Source organism: Suricata suricatta, chromosome 2 (genome assembly GCF_006229205.1).
Source record: "Suricata suricatta isolate VVHF042 chromosome 2, meerkat_22Aug2017_6uvM2_HiC, whole genome shotgun sequence".
Classification (NCBI taxonomy): Eukaryota; Metazoa; Chordata; class Mammalia; order Carnivora; family Herpestidae; genus Suricata; species Suricata suricatta.
In genome coordinates, this window is record NC_043701.1 from 96059191 (window position 1) to 96080925 (window position 21735).

The following is a 21735-nucleotide window of genomic DNA, read 5'->3' on the forward strand; positions in this document are numbered from 1 at the left end:
GCCTATTGAGATCTTGAGAAATGGAGATAGGACAGGAAATGGACGAAAATTTCTAAAAATGATCAGCAAGATTTTTTTTCCATTTAGAAAGGGATTAAATCCATAGAAAAGGAAAATCAAACAATGAATTATTTAAATTCATTCCTAATTGTTTAAGTTGCTTAACTTAAAATTATTTAAAGCAAACATAATTGGAAATGAGTCCTACCAAACTCCATATTACTCACATTACAGATAATGATAGGAAAAGGTGGGGTTCTCTCTGGAATATAGTCTGATTCCAAGAGATAATTACGAGAAGGTAAATTCTGGGAGCCACGTCTTTAGATCACATTTGGTCCTTTATGACTTTAGTTTCTAATGGTCTTCTGCCTTTGTGTCTCCATCCTCTCCCCTGCATTGGCCGAGCTCCTGGTCTTCCACCCCTGAAATCCCATCCTCTGTCTTCGCATTTGTGAACACATCCGTGCAGAGATCACTGACAGGCACTGCCCGTTAGCACATCCTAACTTCTGCCATGTTTCCAGGCCACGGTGAACGGTAGAGCAACCTGCAGCCTGCTGACGGGTGGCATGTTCTAGAGAGAGCGCCTAGGACTGCCAGCTTTCTATGTGACACTATTTCGATCCCAGACTGATGAGTAAGAGATTAGAAAGTTTTCACAAGCCAGAAAACTTCAGTTACCTAGGTGCCTCCCAAATGAGACGGATTTAGACTTGATGTGATAGATGAGTGGCGCTTCGGGAGAAGGGAAGGGCAACACAGTTGTTTCTATGAGACACATTTGCAAATGCACATGACCTGAAGATCGTCTTACGGACCTGGATGTTGACATGCATGTGGTGCAATAAGGCATCACAGTGTGGCTTCTTTCAGAGGCAGGGGCACCAGTGACCTCTTAGGTAGAAAGAAATAATCCTGTTACTTTACTACGTCATTTTCAATTGTGTGTCACATAATAGCAGTAAGTCATTGGGTCATGTTCAAATGCATAGCATCTTTTAAAAACCATAAGGAACTTTTTATGAAATAAGGTGGAAAGAATTGCTGAAGGTAATAGTGTCTGCTTCTAAATTTTTTTTTAATGTTTTATTTATTTTTGAGAGAGAGAGAGAGAGAGAGAGAGCACGTGAGCAGGAGATGGTCAGAGAGAGAGGGAGACACCGAATCCAAAAACAGGCTTTAGGCTCTGAGCTGTCAGCACAGAGCCCGATGCGGGGCTTGAAACCACGAACCACGAGATCATGACCTGATTTGAAGCCAGACACTTAACCAAGAGAGCCACCCAGGCGCCCCTAGTGTCTGCTTCTAAATTGACTATCTTTTAATGTTTATTTTTATTTATTTATTTGTTTTTATTTATTTAAAAAAAAGACAGCTAAGTATCAGATTGTTAGTTTAAATGTTTGTTTATTTTGAGAGAGAGAGAAGGGCAGGGGCAGAGAGAAAGAGAGAATCTCAAGCTGACAGCACAGATCCCAACGCTCAATCACCTGAACTGTGAGATCATGACCTGAGCCAAAATCAATAGATGGACATGCAACCAACTGAACCACCCAGGTGCCCCTCAGTGTCAATTTTTATTCCAAACTACGAAAATACATCAATAATTTATACATGAAATTTTAAACTGCTCATATTTGACATTGACTATTTTTTACTCCCTATGCGCTATGGGGTGGCTGACTCCTAGCACCCCTCCGTCGTTTGGGCCCTTTTTATGGGGTGTGAAGGATCGGCTTTGACCATGTCTCCTAGCATGGTTGAACTCATGTCCTTCTTTGTGGAGGCAGTTGGCACAAGGGCAGCATTTGCTTATGGGCCTGGTAGGTTTTCCCTTTGAGACTTCGGCCGCTGCCAGTGTGGGTCCGTGAAGTGGTTGTTCCCTGCCCCCTAGTGCAAAGTCGTTTCCCCCTTCTCTGGCTCCTTTGAGGCTTCAGCTCCTGTTACCCCTGCAGAGGCTTCTGCTTCCCCTGAGACCAGAGTCCCAGGGGGGTAGAGGTCAAATATTTTTGCCCGTCAGAGCACTGGCTGCCAACCCTTGTGCCCTGTTGTACTGGACTGCCTTTAGGAGGGGTACAGATAGACTGAGCCAGCATCTGAACACAGTTCTCTGAATTCAACCGAGCAGCTCTGTGCTGGATAAGATCTCTTGAGAATTTGTTCTGTGTCAGATAGTAATCTAAATACTTTATCCATGAGAGGGGAGCCTGGGTAGCTCAGTCGGTCGGGCATCAAACTCTTGGTTTGGGCTCAGGTCATGATCTCATGGTTCATGGGTTTGAGCCCCGCATCAGGCTCCACACAGACAGTGCAGAGCCTGCATAGGATTCTCTCTCTCTGCCCCTCACCCATATGTGCTCATTCTCTCTCAAATAAATACTTGATACATGAGAAATCCTCTCATCTCGGAACAATCCTAGGAAGTCTGTGGTATCATCTGTTTAAATGAGAAACTTGAAGCACAGAGACGTTAAGTCACCCCAGGTAACAGGTGACAAATGGCAGAGCTGGGATACAGATCCAGGCAGTCTGACTTCAGAGCTCTGTCTTGCCACCCTCACAGCCTCAGTAAGATCTGGATACTAAGGTTCTGTTTCTGGAAACCTCTGCAGTTAAACAAGTAGCTAAGAGGTAGATGCAGGCTTCGGGCCTCCACTTCCAGGAATAACTCTTGTTTTCCATTGTTCCTTCGTGCCCACTGTCTCCACCACCCAGCGATGCGCTCTCAAGTTCCCGTCATGCAGCTGGACGTGAGCTGAAAACAATTTCTCTCAGACCTGAAAAAGTCTTGGTTGACTAGTTCACAGAACCCTATCATGGCACCTTGTAAAAATCAAAGGGAGCCTTTTGTAAGATAATTAGCTTACCTTAATTTCTTCTTTTTTTTCTTTTATAGTTTATTGTCAAGTAGGTTTCCATATAATGCCCAGTGCTCACCCCCACAAATGCCCTCCTCCATGCCCATCAGCCCCCTTCCCTTTCCCCCTCCCCCATCAGCCCTCAGCTTGTTCTCTGTATTCAAGAGTCTCTCATGGTTTGCCCCCTCCGTCTCCCCACCTATTTTCCCCATTCCCCTCCCCCCACGGTCCTCTGCTCAGTTTCTCCTATTACATTTATGAGTGAAAACACACCGTATCTGTCCTTCTCTCCCTGACTTAAGTGCTCCTGATACTAAAAACATGAAGTCTGATTTGCTTATAGCAAGGTGGAGCTGCAGTTGCCGGCAGCCAAAAAATATTTATTATCCCTGCCTTCTATCAGATGGGAACTTTTCCAGCAATTATTTCTCATTTGACATCACACACTTTCCCCCCAGAAACTCCTGTAGGGGCTACAAGGCTGTGCTTCATTTTATTGATGAGTGTGATTTTATGAATCTGTTGGGGATTTTAATGTATCAAAATTGATAACATTCTCTAAGCTTCAGATTAATGCACGTGTACCCAAGCATGAGATGCCATTTCAGAGCCACTTATTGGAAACACATTATCTGCTTATCGGGTTAGCGTAACACCCAGTCCAGCGGGAAAGGAGAGACTTTGAAATAGCCCCTATGGAATTTTCACCTTGTTATTTGTAACTGATTTGTCATCACTAAATAATTGATGCCAAGATTAATCAAGAAAAATCCCAAGCTGTTTTCATAAATAAGGCCTACCCTATGAAATAGTTTCAGTCCCTTAGGAAATGACACACTGCCCCTCCTTATAAATGCTCAGTAATGGCCTACTTAGACTCCATTATGTTTGGCTTCTAAGTGCTATTAGGAGTTTCTTTTACATTCTTTTCATTAAGGTAAAAATGGCCATTAAAACAAGTTTTTAAGGGGTCATTTAAAAATATTTGCAGTTTGAGAAATCGAATGAACTCACTAAACATGTCCCTGAAGTGTGGCACCAAGCTGAGTTGGGGGGGGGCTTTTGAGTTGGTGAAATTCTGCTTTTCAAGCCTAGTGTTCAATAAAAGCTTTTCTGTGTTCTTTTTCAGGTATGTGGCCAGTTGGATAGACAGAAGGCGGCATCAATCAGAAAAGGCCAATTTAACGATTCTTTTTGATAAGTACGTCCCTGCATGCTTGGATAAGCTGCGAACGAGCTTTAAACCCATCACTTCAGTTCCCGAGAACAGCCTGGTGCAGGTTCGACTCTGGCTACCCCGTTTAACGTTCCAGTGCCGATGCGGGAGTGGGGCTCCATCCGGGCAGTGGCCGCTTTTGCTTGACAAAGAAGATGGAAAGATTCCTAGAATTGTCAGGTTGTTGGGGCGCTCTTCCCCCTGCTCTGTCCGCGTTCCCGAGTGCTTCTTACAAGTCTAGTGACAAGCCTGTTCCACTTCGTTATCACCCGTGGTTGTAGACTGTTTTTTATGAGATTGTCATCGAGACGACAGAGCCCCCTTGGGTGTCCCCAGAAATTGACATAGTTCCTCACACATAGTAGGGGCCCAGTGTGTACTCACTTAATCATTGTGTTCCTTCAAGTATTATTGGAGTAGGGAAAGAAGAACACAGTGGTAACAGCCATATTTCTTTTTTGTCTCCTACGTCACTAGCCCAGAGAAGGTGCTCAGTATTTTGTTGACTACAGTAAATCCAGCCACTCCCGATGTTGGCCAGTGAGTAAGAGAAAGCTTCTGAGCTCAGCCACCCACAGCCCTCCCGTGCCGCCCTCCCCCTCCCCCACATACTCAGAAAGTCTCTCTAGGGAGAGTTTATAATATTCCAGGAACAGGTCTGTTTCTAATCCTGATTCTGAGACAGCTGGTGAGACTGAAGGGTGGATATGATAGGTTGTCATGGAAGCAAATGAAAATAATTCACAGCACACAGAAATGAAGGTTGTGATCTTAATCTCAGCAGGAAGAAAAACAGTCCCCGGCCTTAACAAGTATAAAACTTCACAAAAGGTTTACAATTAGAAATCTTTTATTTTTTGTCCGCTGGGAGCAAAATTGGTTTTCAGAGTACTTTGTTACCATTAAGTTCCTGCGTTACCAGATTTGTTTGAAGCTAAATGAGAAATAGTCACAAGCGTAATAAGAAGAGAAAGTTCAGGTTTTCGGATAATTCACACACCAATTAAGTACACGATAGTCTTCAACAGTAATTATCTGAGGTATAATTTATTTCTGAAAGCAGATCTGAATTTATTCATAATGAATTAATTATGTGGTTAGCCTAATTAGACGTCCTCCGGTGTCGTGCTTGCAAGAGCAGGATTGTGTTCTTTCTCAAGTTGACTTATGTATTTGTGTGACTCTCTGTTAATGTGAATTTTTTCATTCAAGAGTAGTGTGTAAATGGGTCAGTAGGAATTAACATGACTTTACTTCTCACTTCCTCCTTTTGTATTACTCCAAAATGGCTTTATATCCTGAGCGCCTTCTCAGCTGTTGTTTTACACACTGGTCTCTTTTCTGTGATTCCTTGTAAGGACGAAATTTGAGACAGAAGTGAGCACCAAAGGGAATGTCTTCAAATGACTACTTTAAGAAATTCACATAGCTTGTTTTCCAGTGTATTGGCTTTAATTCTGATTAGTTATATTAGCTCTTTCACAAGATGCACTCAGGTCCGATTTTGCTAATTCCTGACACTGAGCTCAAAGTGTTTTCCAGTTACTGTATTTGGGAGAAAGTAGGAAGGTTGTCAGTTATTAGAATGTTAAGATCAATGGATGACATCATAGGGGAGTCACTTAGTCTTTTTTTGTTTCGATTTTAACGCTTCCTTAAACCATTGTGGCTTTACTCAGAAATAGCAACACCTCACAGTTTTATGTTATTTTTTCTTCATAGCAAACTGGTAATTTTTATTTCTAATAGAAGATTGTTTCAAATTGGAAAATAGGGAACCATATAACATAGTAGAAATCGAGAGTGGACTGAAAAATATAACAGGTATTCAACTTTTCAAATTAAAAACCTTTCCACACTCTTTCTAGGATCTTTTTTCCATTAGCATTGATTATCCTCAGCTTTCATGGGTGGGAAAGAAAGCCACATACACAATCCTGACTTGTTCTGTTACAGCTTGCATTGCTGTCTATATGATAGTGATAGAATCTATTGCTGCCTTCCGACACGGGGGGGAAGGGGACCATGAGGTATGAGAGTCTGTGATCGTGCCACTGAGTGGCAACTGTTTTTGTGCTTCAGAGAACTAGCTCAAAAACAGGCTCACTACTAATGATTGCTACATGTGGGAAAGGCCTTTGCTAGCGGCCAAGTTCCCCTCATTACTGACCCGATTGTCCTGAACACGGACCGCACTGCTGTCTCACAAGTTCCTGAGTAGCATTTCTTCGAAGGTTAAATTTAGTCTGGTGTCCAAAAGAAAAAAAAGTCACAGTTGAAGGCCGCCAGTCTGACTTTCTAAGTTTATTTAACAGGTGGAAAAATCCCACCACCACAGCACTCAGGGAAAGTGGGTTACCTAAATGTCCAAGAGAGAAATGAATAAATAAATGTCTTTTTATCAAGTGGAATTGTAGGCACTCATTCCCTCTGATACTGTAGGCCATCTCTTATTGGTAAGGTAAATATCTTTAGTTTATTTTTAGGTGAGAAAAGAGCTATAGAATACTAGGTATACTATGACTTCTTGTTTATAAAAAAAAAAAGAGAGCTTAGATAGATTCTCCATTGTATTTTCTTTTTGTTTACACGTATTTGTGTTCATTACAATGATGATGAATTGGATAAAACCATCATTTTCAAAATAGTTTATTACTTAGAAGGTCGGTTTTGTTAAAAGTGAACAAGGTTTTCCATGATTGGTTTAGAAATCTGAGTCAGTAATTTCTGTTTCTCTCAACGTAGCAGATCACAGACTGGGGACAATTAAACAATCTTGTAAGAAGCAAGTGAATTTGTTAATAGGTCCTATGATCTTACTTTGCTATTAAGGATTTGTTGCCTTAAATGAATAGCTACTTCTTGTTCATTAGACTATTTGTATCCTGCTGGAATGTTTGTTGACTCCTGACAACGTACCTTCTGACAGCCCAAAAGAGGTTTATGAAGTCTTCTTTGTCTTTGCTTGTGTCTGGGCGTTCGGAGGCACTCTGGTGCAAGATCAGGTATGTTTAGCAATTGTTTACGGAAATAATTTAAGGAACCAGTTTTACTTGGGGGGTGGGCGAATGCAATTTGTGACTCCTGTGTTTTATTTTTTTTAATTACATTATTACAAATCTCTGCCACTTGCCTTGACCTCCCCTAAGCCTGCGTGTTGTTCAGGCACGTTCATCCTGGCTGGTAGCGCTAACCATGGCTGACGATGCCACACGCCTAGCCCTGCCCCGGATCTCTCTTTCGAGCTCACGGTCCAGGCTTCCACCTGCCTCTGGAGCAGGGCCAGCAGTGTGCTCTTGCAGGAGCACTCACACTAACCCTGCTCTTCCTCTGCCCCACCCCCACGTTTGTCTTCCTCTTTACCCTTTCTTATCCTTGAGGACACTCCTGTTCCTTCTAGTTGCTCTAGTGAAAGAAACGGGAGACATCATTCTTCTTGGTTCCGATATCCAATAGTTATCCTTTCAGTCACAAAACAGCTGTCACATCTGTCCTCACCACCCACACCCCCCATCCCTACAGCCTTAATTCAGGAATGTACCATCATTAGATTGTCCTGGGCTGTCACAGTGTCTTAGCTGGGGCAGCCATCGCAAAATAGCTTGCATGGTGTGGCTTAACCGATAGAAAATCCAGTTTCAGAATCCGAGGTCAGGGTGCCAGCATGGTCCAGTTCTGCCAAAGACCCTCTTTCTGGCTGGCAGGCAGGTGTTCTTTTGCTGTGTCCTCACCTGGCAGAGAAAACCAGAAAAAGCTTCCTGGTGTCTTTTTTTTGTAAAGGAATTAATCCCATCCTGAAGACCCCACCCTCATGACCTCATCTGAACTTGATTACCCCCCAGAGGCCCCGCCTCCAAACGCCAGCATGTTGGGGGTTAGAGCTTCTACCTAGGAATCTGAGGTGGGCAGGCTGGCCACATTTGAATCTACAACACCTAATCTTGAAATTGGTTTCCCTGTCCCTGGTCTCTTACATTTAATTAGTCTCTTACATGATCCCCAGGGTAGTGATTCTTGAACTAGAGGTACCTGAGGCCGGTTGCTTTCCGAGGGTCTTTCCTTCCACCTACCACGTGGCTACCGTGCCGCCACAGCATTCCTAGTGTAGGTCACCCATGGCCTCTGATTCTGCATGCAAACATGCACGTGTGCGCGCACACACACACACACACACACACACACACACACACACAGGCTAGACTTGCTGAAGTGCAGACTTTTTCACCTTGAAAAGACCGCACATCTGGTCATCACACCTCCGTATGTGGATTTTGCCACATAATGTTCCAGTAATTGTTCAAGCTGTCTCCATCATGCCGATAAACTGCAGGGGGGCAAAGTGGCTTGGTCAAGGTTACACTGGTAAGAAATGACACTGCCGGGATTCACACCCCTGTCTATCCCCACAGTCCACACCATCCAGGAGACTGCAGATCTCTCATGGTCAGAGACACCGACCGGTACCCTGGAATCTTTGCCCTAAAAATAGACGGCACACATCTTCCAGACTTGGCCACATGTTTCCAGATGGAAACCAGGGTGTAAACTGGAAGGCATCACAGCCAAGGGGGAACCATATTTCCATTGGTTTCCTTGTTGGAGGTCCTCTAATCCACGGCTGCTAAAACCTGTGGGCCAGTTCTGCTTCTTGTCGCTGGGTTCCTGTAAAGCCTATCTACAAATAAACTTGGAATTCACTTGGTCTGCTAGATCTTATTTTGCTACTTCTCAGAAGCCACATTTCCTTCTGTAATCTCCCAAGTGCTTCGTAAAGAAAGGAAGCCTGTGTTACTTGGAGTCCGAGTCCAGAGTTGGCGTTGGGTGACTTCACAGGGTTTTTCTCAAACACAGTTTACGGCACACATGCATTTCCCCTTCGTGGAGGCCACAGGCACGATCTCCTGTCTCCTCAACCCATCCCCTCCCCTGAGCTAGTTTATATGTTTCCTGTGTTCTCTAGAAGGTTTTTCCTTCTGTAGGATACGAACCAGGTAGAACTGTGCGAGTAGGATGTCGACAGCAGAGATCACTCTGTTCCCGACGCCCTCCCCCACCCCAGCCGACTGTGTTCCCATCTTTCCAGTTTCCAAACATGCCCACCTTCCCGCCAGTCCTTCAGGCCAGGCCACCACACTGGCCACCTCATTCCCCCAGACATTCTCTCTCTAAGCTAGAGTCCTCGTCTTTTTCAGTCATCATCATCTTTTCATTTTCAGAAGGTTCTAACTACAAAGCATTCAAAAGAGAGGCTATAAAGTTGGAAACGTGAATGAAAGGGACAAAAGTATCCTTCGGTTAGCCATTTATTCGTTGAACTAATCTGAATGCCTACTATATGTCAGAGAATATGCTTAGGCCTTTTAGTAGGCTATATTACTGAATTAAAAAAAAAAATACAACCTGTATGTGTTGGTACAACTGTCTTCCTCTCCTTTTACAAACAAAAGGAGCCAAAACTTAGAGAAGTTAGCCTCTGAGGACACACAGTTGAAGTCTGAGACAGGTTCACACTCCAGCAGACTGAGGCAGGCCCGTGTTCTTAAGCCAGGCCATTGCAAACAACTTTCAAAATAGGTCTTGGATCAACTCTCCCTGAGCTCCCACAAACTGCTATTTTTCACTTCTCACTTGGCTTTTAAGGTAACACCTCATTGGTCTCCTTTTGTACTTCCCCCATAATTCATTATCCGCTCAGCAGCCAGAGCGATGTTTTCTAATGTAAATTGAATTATATGATACACGTGAGAGTTTAAAACACTTTAATGGATTCCTTTTGCTCTTAGGACAAAGTGAAACATTTAGTACTATTTCCAAGGCCTCTAGATCTGGTCCTGTCTCCCCCAGTTTCTCTCTTTGCCTCTCCCTCCCTTTTTCACGAGTTGCAGTGAATGACAGCTTCTGGAACACAAGGTTCTTCATACCTTTGCCTGTGCTGGCCTTTTCCTGCTTCTTGGAATAGTGTGCCTTTTCTCAAAAAAAAAAAATCTTTGCCCGTTCTCAAAGATGGCTTATTGAAAATCCACTTAAAATGAATTTACTCTGTGGGGCACCCGGGTGGCTCATTCGGTTAAGCATCCGACTTTGGCTCAGGTCATGATCTCATGGTTTGTGGGTTTGAGCCCTGCATCGGGTTCTGTGCTGATGGTTCAGGGCCTGGGGCCTGTCTTGGGATTCTGTGTCTTCCTCTCTCTCTGACCCTCCTCTGTTCACACACACTCTCTCTTTCTCTCTCAAAAATAAAAATTAAAAAACACTAAAAAAAAAAGAACTTACCCCTGTTACTCTCACTAAGAGCCAACTTTACTTTCAAAGCACCTCTTTATTTCTGCATTTATTGGCTTAGTCTCTGCCCCCACCATGCTTCCTCGTGGCTCTGCCTCTGTCTCCCCATAAGCTCTGGGAGGGCAGAAAGTGTGTTGGCTTTCTTCCCCACTATCGAACAAAAGCATTTTAGTTGAGTGAATTAATGAATCAAGATTTTCACCAAAATGGTCTTGCCGATGTAGTGGCCAGCAAATTTTGATGTAAAATTAGCAGTCCTGTGAATTCTGCGTCTAGAGAACAGTGCCAGGTAAGTTACACTTTCTGAACTCACTTGATTGAAGACCAACTTCCATAGAGTGATTAAATACACCAGGCCACACCCTGAAAATCACTTCTGGGAGCCTAGACTCATGAACACGCGTGTGGTGGTATGCAGGCGGGGAGCTCAGTCTGTTTGCAGGGTGGCAGGGCCTGCTGCGACGGATGAGCATTCTCTGCCCTCACCACACTCCCCTGTTCTCCAGTCGTCCTGTTTCTGCTCACGTGTGTCACCAGCCCAGCACAGAAGGTGGGCTGTGGTCCAGAGACCTAGGACATCGAAGAAAAAAGCAGATGGAAGAATTTCACTGGAGAAAAATGGGACTTAGGGTCTTAGATGAAGTGTGGGACTGCTGAATGAGGCGGACACTTCCACACACTGATCTTCGAGTTCACCAGCTCACTCTGCTGGGGTATCCAGTGGGGATAGACGTCTCTGTGCCAGCTGGTTCTGTGGGGGCAGGAGGCTGGCTGGTCCTGTGAATGTCAGAGTCCTTAAACGGAATCTAACATAGGTACAGAAGGCTTTTATAACCTGCTAATGTACGGTTGCCATTTCCTCTTCTTTATTTTCCAAACCCCAGTCTAGCAGCAAAGGGCGTGTACCTCTCCTCATACAAGGACAGTCCTTGCTGGAGGACAGCTGTTTGTCTCTCTAGAGCTTTCAGCTGCTCAGTGGCGTCCTGCTAGAAAACCAAGGACCTGCCTTGGCCCCTCCCTCGTGGTGGGGGTTCCCAGATGTGGAACGTCACAGACACAGAGTTTGAACCTTGACTTGAAGGAGTGAAACAGGGTTACCAAATGCTTACTCTTTTAAATAAGGACATTTATAAGAAATGACCATCATGAACAACAAAATTTTTAAAGGAAAAGGTATTTCGACACAAAAAGGTCTCAGAAGCCTATAAGCTCAAATAGTTAAATAATGTTACCAATTTTTAAAAAGCATTCCTTTGTTCTTTCTTACTTTACCATCAGGTGATGTGAATAAAGGTAGAATCAACACCAGAGTGTGAGGACCACCGTGGTACTGTACCCAGTCCAGGAGTTTGCACGTTAAACTGAATAACCCAGGGGTCACCTAAGGTTCACGTAACCTTACTTTGCTTTTTAAGTTAATAATTATTCCAGAAAATTTGTACCTGACGGATACATGGCAATTATAGCTCTGCCTCCCTGATATTATCACTCATTATAAGTTACTTCTGGTTATTTATTTTTCTTGGGTCATTTACTCAATCTCATTTGTAATTATGACTGTACATTACAAGTACTGTACTTAACAGGATTTCGAGGGGCTTTGTGTTCAAAATCACCTCTAGGTCTGCAGTAAGGATTTCTCTTACTCTCCTTAGCTCTCTGGCTCCCAAGCGGAGTTCAGTCGGTGGTGGCATAAAGAGATGAAAGCCGTGAAGTTTCCATCGCAGGGGACAATCTTTGATTATTATCTGGACCACAAAACTAAGAAATTCTTGCCCTGGGCTGATAAAGTTCCCAAACTTACTATGGATCCAGAGGTACCTCTGCAGGTAGGTGGGTGGAGCATAGCCACGCTGTGCTTGTTTGAGCCTTTTTCTTTCCTTTCCTTTCCTTTTTTTTTTTTTTTTTTTTTTTGAGCAGTCCTTTTCCTGCCTGATGGAAACAATGTCATTAGTATATACCATATTTCCTGAGAGAGAAGAATCTTAGTTACAGGACCAATCTCTAAGATGGCTCTTGGATTTCTACAACCTTTTAAAAAAAAGTTTTCAACTTCATTGTATGGTAACAGCTTTCTTTATAGTTTCCTGGAAACTTTGTGAGCTTGAATAAAACTCAAAGATACCTGTTAGGTCAGTGATTCTTATATTTGACCGTATCGTGGATTTATTAGACAGCACTTTTCACATAGCCCCCAAGCCATAAATCGGATGTGGGAACTCCCCCCGACTGCTTGCTGTGTTTCAAATCCTCAGGCAGCTGACAAATCTAAAAGGATCTCTTTAATTTTCTCTTCACAGACTGTGGTTTTACATTTCTCTAATGTGGAGTTACTCTTTGGTCATCTTCTTGTTCTGCCTCAGTCTTTTTTCCTTTACATTATACTTCTTAAAATCATGTCATTCCGGGGGTACTTGGGAAGCTCAGTTGGTTAAACATCTGACTCTTGATCTCGGCTCAGGTCATGATTCCAAAGTTCAAGAGATTGAGCTTCTCATTGGGCTCTGCACTGATGATGTGGAGCCTGCTTAGGATTCTCTCTCTCTCTCTGCCCTCCCCCATGCTTGTTCACTCTCAAAATGTATCAATAAATTAAAAAAAAAAACCTCACGTCATTCTGATTCACTTTGGAGCCTATTTCAAGGAGAGTTATGTGACTAGAGTCTCTGCGACCTCCGTGACTCTCATTAGGAAGCAGCTCCTGCAAAACCTGAAAAAACCTGATGTGTTAGTTCCCTGGAGCTGCCGCAGCAAAGCACCAGGAGGCGTGAACGGCCGACACGTATTGTCTCATGGTTCTGAGGGCTAGAAGTTGAAAAACACCGTGTCAGTGGGACTGGTCCCTTCTGCGCTGTCAGGGACAGTGTGTTCCAGGCCCCTCTCTCTCTCTGAGTTTGCTGGTGATCTTGGTGTTCCGTGAGCCCGGCTGCTTCGCTGCCCCTGGCATTTCCCTTGCACGTGTTCCCGTGGGCACTTTTCCCTTTGTGTCCGGACACCCGTCATCTGACTAGGGACCTGCTCTACCATTGTGTGGGCCCCGCTGCCCTAACACAATCCCCCAGACTGGGTGGCTTCGACATCAGAAATTCATTTTCTCCTGTTTCTTTCCAGAGGCTAGGAATCCATGGCTGGTGTGTGGGCAGCTTTGGTTCCTCCTAGGTCCTCTCTCCATGGCTTGCCGATGGCCTCCTCCTGCTGCTGTGTCCTCACTTGGTCTTTGTACACATGCTTCCATGTCTCCCGGGACACCATCTCCAAGTCTGTCCGAATCTCCTCCTCTTACAAGGACACCAGTCAGATAGGGGTAGGGCCCACCCTAATGGCCTCATTTTAACTTGATTACCTCTTTAAAGACCTTGTTTTCTAATACAGTCACCTTCTGAGATGCTAAGGGTTTGGGCTAAAGCCCAATTCCTGAGAATTTTGGGAAGACCCACTTTGACCCGTAACACCTAACCAGGAGGAAACTTATTTCACAAGCAAGACATGAGAGGTAGGATGGACCCAAGACCAATCAATTCCATGATTTGGTGTTATTACCAAGGATTTAGGTCTTATCATTTCCCTGCTCTTAACCCTGGCATCGTTTTATTTTTTTTTAACTTTTTAAAAAATGTTTTATTTATTTTTGATACAGAGCGAGACAGAACATGAGCAGGGGAAGGGCAGAAAAGGAAGGAGACACAGAACCAAAGCAGGCTCCAGGCTCTGAGCTAGCTGTCAGCACAGAGCCTGACACAGGGCTCGAACCCACGAACATGAGATCTGACCTGAGCTGAAGTTGGAGGCTTAACCGACTGAGCCACGCAGGCGCCCCCCGGCATCATTTTAAAAGTAGGACCCTTCCTGGGACTCCAGGAACCCCAGGAGTCACTATAGAGGGAAAGGCTGCTTTCTCATAACATTTTTATGAAGAGTGATATGAGCACCACATGACGTGAGCACCACGTGATATGAGCACCACGTGACATGAGCACCACGGAAGCCCCAGAGGAGACCCCCTCTTGCATCTAATTCTGCAGGCGTCACATGCCACCCTTAAGCTTGCTCAGGCCAGGGTCACAGGCTACACGAATTGGCTTTGATGAGTTGTCACACCGCTGTGGGAACCAGGTGGAGCTTCCCTGAAGCACGTCTGTGTGTGAGGAGCTTGGAGACTTGGACAAAGTGGGAGCTCTGACAGGAAGAAGTGGAGCAATGGGTGTTGGGAGGCGACCCGCCATGTCTGTTCCATCTGCTTGATACATTTTTAAATCCATTTTGCTCACTCTGCCTGGGCATAGCCCCCGGGGGGTGTTATCTAGCTCATTGATAGCTGACAATTCATAATTAACCACAGACCAAAAACTAGTATAACGGGGTTGAGGCATCTGATCAGTGATAACTTCTCTCCAACTATTAGGGCTTCATAGTCTTACTTTACATACACCTGGACCAGACATGGTGATCTGGTTAACAGCTTCTTAACATACTGGACAAGAGGCATATTCGGTAATGATGGTCAATACTGATATTACAGTAGTCTATCTCAGACTCTTTTCTAACTTGCTTTACATAGATTAACTCATCCTTTAAACAGCTTTCTAAGGCATAGGCTATTAATAACCCTTTTACAGAGGGGAAAATGAGTACCAAGAGATGTAGTAAGGTGTGTAACGTCATGCCCTGGCGTGCCTTCCGTGTGGTAGTTAGGATAGGGCTCAGGCTCTGGAACGGCTTGGGTTTTAATCCAAGTACCACCACTTACTACTTTGCTGTGACTCTGGCCAAGTTATCAGTGTTCTCAAAGCTTTAGTTTCATCATCTCTGAGACGAAAAGCCTAACGAAAGTCTCCTCGTAGATTAGTTACGTGTATCATACAACATAGCTTATAACGTGCTTACAGTAAATGCCGTAGTATGCACATACTCAGCTCTCAGTAAGCGTTATTATTAATGTATAGAGAAAAGAGCTAACAGCCAAATTAAAAGGCACTTGATGACATTGAGCAGGAAAAAAGAAAAATATTATAACATGTAACTGATGAAGAACAGTCATCTGGGACTGTTGAGTAGGCTCTGAGAGCATCACTAAATTAAATCCGAATTCTAGAGTAAATATTCATAATCATGAAAATGATCCTGAATGATCCATACAATAGCAGTTGTGTTCAGTATATGCTATATAGAATATATTGTAGATTTTAGGTGGTTTTTTTTTAAATGAACAATCTGAATCTTGCACTTGGTTTTTTTTTACCCCCTTTTTAAATTGGTCACCCAAAATGTAAGAAATGTCAACTCTGTTTGCATCATTGTGCAGGATTCTTTTTCTTGCATGTTTACACCTGCTACCTCTTTTCCTGGTATTACATAGGTCTGTGTTCCCAGAGTCAGATGTTTATTTCCATTCTTCATGTTACTGTATTCCCCTATGCCAACTCAAATTTGTTTTGAAACAATATAGTATATAAATAATTAGCTAATTTTCAAAAGAGGCATTGTTATAAGCTTTTTTTTAGCAAAAGAGTACACAATTTTGACATGGACTTCAGATTTATGAATATTTCTCTTAAAATTACTGTTCCCCAACAATGGGGCTCTCCCCATGGTGAAGCCCTTTAGTGTAAATTTTGCCCTAATCATTTTGCCAGTTAATTTTATTCAGTCAAGGCATTGCTACCCACTTTCATTTACGTGTGGCTTGACTTTGAAATGTTGTATCAGCTCCTAAAAAGTGTTAGATGGCTTCTTAAATGTTTGCTGTATTGCCTAGTATGCCTAATGCAAGGTTGGGCAAAGAGGAGGGACTCTGTGATAGGGGCTTTGGCTGGTACTTACTGTGGAAAAGATAAATAAGTGGCTCATGCCATTGGTGCTTTGAAGGCACTCCCCACTTGCTCTGCTCAGCTCTGATACCTGAACTCTGACAATTCAAAACTGAAAATTAGGTAAGATCCCCCGGGCTGAGTGTTAACCTCAATTATGCATTCCTTGGGTCTCCATTGCGCAGTGACTGTGTGGGTCCAGATTCTGAAATTTGGATGAACCCCCCTTTCTGACTTGGCTCTCATTCTCTTTCTCCCTGCTCCAGAGAGTTATGGTTCAGACATCGGAGACAGTGCGTCTCAGATACTTCGTAGAGCTGCTGCTTGGGAAGGGACAGCCGCTAATGCTCGTGGGAAATGCCGGGGTGGGAAAGACGGCCTTCGTCGGCGACACGCTGGCGAGTCTCTCTGAGGATTTCCTAGTGTCCCATGTGCCTTTCAGCTACTACACGACGTCCGCGGCTCTGCAGAGTAAGTGTCCCTCCTGCTTGTGTTGTAGAAACGAGCCATCAGAGACTGTCACGGCTAGGACATGCAGCCCAGGGGGAAGGCTACTTTCTCTAGGCTTTAGAGCTTCTGCCCCAGCTTCAGGTGAACTTTCACCTATCACCAATCTGGGGAGAAGAAACTTTGTTTCAGCATGGAGATTTTTGGCGTTTTATATCACTAAGGGCTTTATTTGGTTTATTACGCTTTAAGACCACAAGCTTCGACATCAAAACTGAGTTCGTTGCTTTTGCCTCCACACAGTTGGGTCACCTTTAATCAGTTTTACGGAGCTCGAGCCACATAGGGGGAGCACACGGAAGATGCTCTGGCTGCCTTTTCAAGTGAGGAATTGATTTAGGAGAACTTCATTAAAACTGCATCAATGAAATGGCAGGCCGTGAGCTGTTAATTAAATCTTTGGAAAATTGTCAGAAGTGTTTAAGACTGTTGAAAAAATGGATCAGTGTCATCCAAAGAACCACACAGATTTTGGGCGTTCTGAATTAAGAAGGGCACGCCACGTAGACTGAGGAAGTGGAGGAGACCGTGGTAGGAGGGGCCGCTGCTGGTACATCTGTCACTGCCCAGCAGAGCCAGGGTTGGATTGGGGGTGGCACCGTGGAACTCCCCGTTGCACAGTAGTTTCTTAAGCCTGTTTAGTTCCCCCGATCATGGTTTCTATGTTCTGTGTGTGTAGCCTTAGCAGTTGTGATTACTCATAAATTTTCTTACTCATGGACATCATTAACTCAGCCAAGAGTGATTTTTCTGTAATTTCTTAATTAATCAAGTTTGTGTTTCTCGATGTGGAATAGAACAGCCAAAAACTCTAATCTGGCAGTTTCTCATTTAATTCTTGAGCAGATATGTATAATTTATTTTTTTCCAAGGCCTTGTGTTCAGTGCATATTTTTCATTCAGAGACTCAGAAGGAGGGATCACTTTACACTTGTAAATGGAAGATGAGGCCACAATTCAGTGATTGAACAAAGTACTTGACTGTAGTGTGAGTTCATCTTGCTAGTTCCTGAAAGAGAGGCATTGTTATAAAGTTTTTTTTAACAAAAGAATATATAATTTTGACATGTATTTCAGATTTGTGAATATTTCTCTTAAAATCACTGTTCCCCACCAATGGGGCTCTCCCCCATGTATAAGATTCAGACATTGTCTTTCAGCACAAATAACAGAAAGAGCAGTGTACTTTGAAGACAGTATGGTTTTCAAACCTTCAAGGTGGAGTGGTATGCAGGCGAGATGGGATTTGAGAATCAGTGGAAGCAAACTTATGAAAGAGAAAATTACAGAACACATCAGTTAATTGAATCCCTAAGTTGGCTGAAGTAAGGGATGGGGTAGAAGATAGAGAAAAGGCTGGAGAAGAGGGTTGGAGTTATATTGTAGATAGAATGCCCACCTGTCAAGTTTGCCAAAGATTGAGGGGAGTTTCCAGGACATGGGATTTTTAGTCCCAGGCCATGTGGAATGTTTGGTCTCTGTAGAAAGAGCTGAGACGCAAGCTGAGGACCATGTACTTCGTTTGGTGGGAAATGGTGAGCCACTGATGGGGAGCCAGGAACTGATGCGGCACAGGCTGTACTTGAGGAGGAGGTGTCTGAGGTGGGGAGCCCAGTCCCCCTGGCAGTGTGCCAGCTGCCTGGAATGTCGCTCTGCACTAACACTGTGGAGGGACTGATGAAGCGAAGTGACAAGAAGTACCCTTTATAGGCTGTGGCCAGGCACGTCTGGGACCAGTAGAGAAAGGTGCTGTTGAAGCTTTGCACCTGGCTGAGTGAGAGAGTGTTAATCCCACAAACAGAAGCATGGAAAGAAAAAAGGAAGAGGTGGGTTGTGGGTGAGGAAGAGGGTTGTTTGGTGTTGGCCGAACATTCAGGTCCTGATGGCTGATAGGAAGCAAGGATTTGGACATGCAGTTCCCCTGCTTGGAAGAGAGCTTTGTTAACTTACTCATCATTCACTTGTTTGTTCTTTCATTTGCTTATTCATTTGTTCATTTAACAAATGACTTGGGGTTGTCATCTGGAATATAGTGATGAACACGATGGAGTGTCTTGTCCTCAAGCTATTTATTGTCCATTTGGAGAGTGAGCACCTGTTAGATACTACATCTTACACATCTATTCAGGATTTTCTACCCTCATGATCTTCTCTGAAATCAATGCAAAGTCGTTTAGGCACATGAAGAAATGTAAGTTGACGTGCGCACAAGATAGAGTCTACGTACAGGATTCCCTTGGACTTCTGCACTGGGATGACCCAGAAGGGACATGTGGGAGACTCTCTTGAGCTATCCCTAGAAGCCCCTGCAAGGGTGATCGAGAAAGACAAAGACTGAGGGAGCGGGCCGCGGCTGGGTGACAGTGGGCCATGTGTTAGAGTGGGGTCAGGGAGGAAAGCGCACAGACCACTGATGGCGTGGCCTCAGCTTGATGGCCAGTGTGGTGTCATGTCACAGATGTTGACTCCCCAGGGAAGGAGAGGCAGGGTGAGCTCTGGCAGTAGGAGAGGGGTTGACAGAAAAGCCTGACACAGAGGAGATGAACAATACTAACCTGCAGAGAGGTGATTCTTAGAGACTTGGAGTGGATGAGTTAGACAGAAGATGAGGAAAACTTAGGGAAAAGAGGATTAAGGACAGAAAATTACGTTTTATCTAGTTGGTGGGCAGAATGATGCATTTGTTTCAGGAATTCTTGAGAAACCTCTCGAGAAAAAAGCTGGTCGTATCTATGGGCCAGGAGGAAACAAAAAACTGGTTTATTTCATCGATGATATGAATATGCCCGAAGTGGACTCATATGGCACCGTGCAACCCCACACTCTGATTCGCCAGCACATTGACTACGGACACTGGTAAGCGAGTCTCTGTGCTTTATTCTATATTGAAGTCCAGTCATTATTATGGATGAACATTGAAGAATGAAATTACCCTGATATCTTCCATTTCCGAGGACCATTTTCTCTGGTAACTTTTAAGTGTCATTTTATATTCCCTTTTCATTACCTACTGCCAGTGAGGTAAGGTTCTGTTTGTATCTTTGGAAGAATTGGACTGAAAGTGTTTAGAAATACTACTGTCTAGTCGAAGTATTAAACTCTCAAACACACTGAGTGTCTTCGATGCTTGACCTCATTCTGTGGGCTGTCACTGTTGGGTGATGTCTGGGTGTTGCAGTGTGCCCATCCCTGCCGTTAACTTGCAGGAGACCCCCAGCCTAGCTGTGGATATTTCTAACCAGAAGTAGCGTCATGTGAGAATCAATAAACATTAATAGTGTGTATTGATTCAGCTCCTTATGTCGATTCCGGCATCAAGGGCTAGGTAGCCTTCCGTTTTCTGAGCTTTAATTTTTGTGTCCCTGAGATGAGACTAACCCCCCAGCCTCACAGAGCAGTTGTAAGGATCAAAGGAGACAGTTTGTGATTGAGTCCTTCATAAACTGGGGATTTTGTTGTATTGTCATCTTCGGTTGTTTTTGGATTTAGGGTTCTGTTTTCTGCCTCCCAGGTATGATAGACAGAAGGCGATGCTTAAAGAAATCCACAACTGTCAGTACATTGCCTGCATGAATCTAACGGTGGGCAATTTCACAATCAATCCTAGACTACAGGTAAGGTGTGGAGTACTGCTCCATCCCAAATGGGCCCTAAATCAAACACGCAAACATTATAGATTGTGATTCTTGGTGCTTTTGAGTACAAATTATGTGGCAATGAGCCTGGATACCGGAAGGAATTAAAAAAATAACAATTGGACTTTTTCTTTTTTTGCAGTCTCCTGGTACCATTATAATCCTAATTATGTGCAACTCTTAAATTTTGTTTTTCAGAGACATTTCACCATGTTTGCATTCAACTTTCCATCCTTGGGTGCACTACACACCATTTATGGCCAAATTCTTAACTCCCATTTCCAGCAGCAAGCGTTTGGTCCGTCAGTTCTCAGGAGTGGCCCCTCTCTGATCCAGGCAACAATCGCATCTCATCAGATGATGACCCAAAACTTTTTACCCACAGCTATTAAATTCCATTACCTCTTTAATCTGAGAGACCTGTCAAACATCTTCCAGGTATCTTGATGGTCCTGGGTTACGCATCTTGGGTGGAGGAACGATTATAGTAATGTTAATGGTGTTCACTTCTGGAACTTAGTCTAAGACAGGGCTGTGTACTTTTGTGTGCATTCTTGGATTTTAAACCATAAACTTCTCTGTGAAGTATGTATGGCAGCTTTATTCCCATTTTATCTGTGGGACTAGTGGTTTCTCTCAGGTCATGTAGAGATTTAGCTACAGAAGCGCAGGTAGAAGTCTGAATCCTTGGTCCCTGTATTCAATATAAACATTTGAGTGCCTCATTTTATGCCAAGTGGGGGAGATTGTTTGTTATTTTTTTTGTTTTTATGCAGTATGATTTTTAAACACAGAATACACAACACCAAGAAAGAACTCTAATGGAAACTTTAGACTTTGGTTAGTAATAATGGATTGATATGAGTTCATCAACTGTAACTGTTTGTTATTTTTTTTGTTTTTATGCAGTATGATTTTTAAACACACATCAAGAACAACTTGAATTTCTTACACCGTTTCATTATTTTGACTTGACCTTGACACTTACTTTACTCACCCGGTAAAAGGACAGTGTTTATGTATTTGGTTTTGGAAGGAAATTCAAAGAGGGTCTTGAAACATGGAATTAAAAAAAAATCAACTGGTATGATCTACCTTATGCAGTAAAAGTGGTTGGAGAGTTATTTATAGCCTAACATTCTTTTGTGAGAGAGGTTTACATTGGAAAATTTAACTGACTTAAATAGGAAAATTTCAGGCTATGTCTTCATATTTGGTGATTTTTTAAATGTTTTTATAACCCTCTTTTTTAAATCGCTGTACAACTCCCTTACGACTATAATACCACATCAGACCACCAGCTTCCTGAGGAGGTGAACCGTTCATTCTCATGGCTGTCTTTCTAGTACTGGCCGGAAAGACTGTGCTCAGTACAGTGTTGTTTAAAAGCAAACTTTTAATCTTAGGGGGAAAAAAGGGAAGGAAGG

At 43.6% G+C, this 21735-nt stretch overlaps 1 protein-coding gene across 1 annotated transcript in view; it reads left to right on the plus strand.

Moving 5' to 3' along the window:
* DNAH11 (dynein axonemal heavy chain 11) overlaps positions 1 to 21735 on the plus strand; it is a 335444-nt gene that overhangs the window by 167979 nt on the left and 145730 nt on the right. The window contains 7 exon segments of the mRNA XM_029929863.1: positions 3991 to 4141; positions 6951 to 7082; positions 12015 to 12188; positions 16433 to 16637; positions 19364 to 19529; positions 20185 to 20287; positions 20507 to 20746. Of these exon segments, the coding sequence (XP_029785723.1) occupies positions 3991 to 4141; positions 6951 to 7082; positions 12015 to 12188; positions 16433 to 16637; positions 19364 to 19529; positions 20185 to 20287; positions 20507 to 20746 (1171 nt within the window).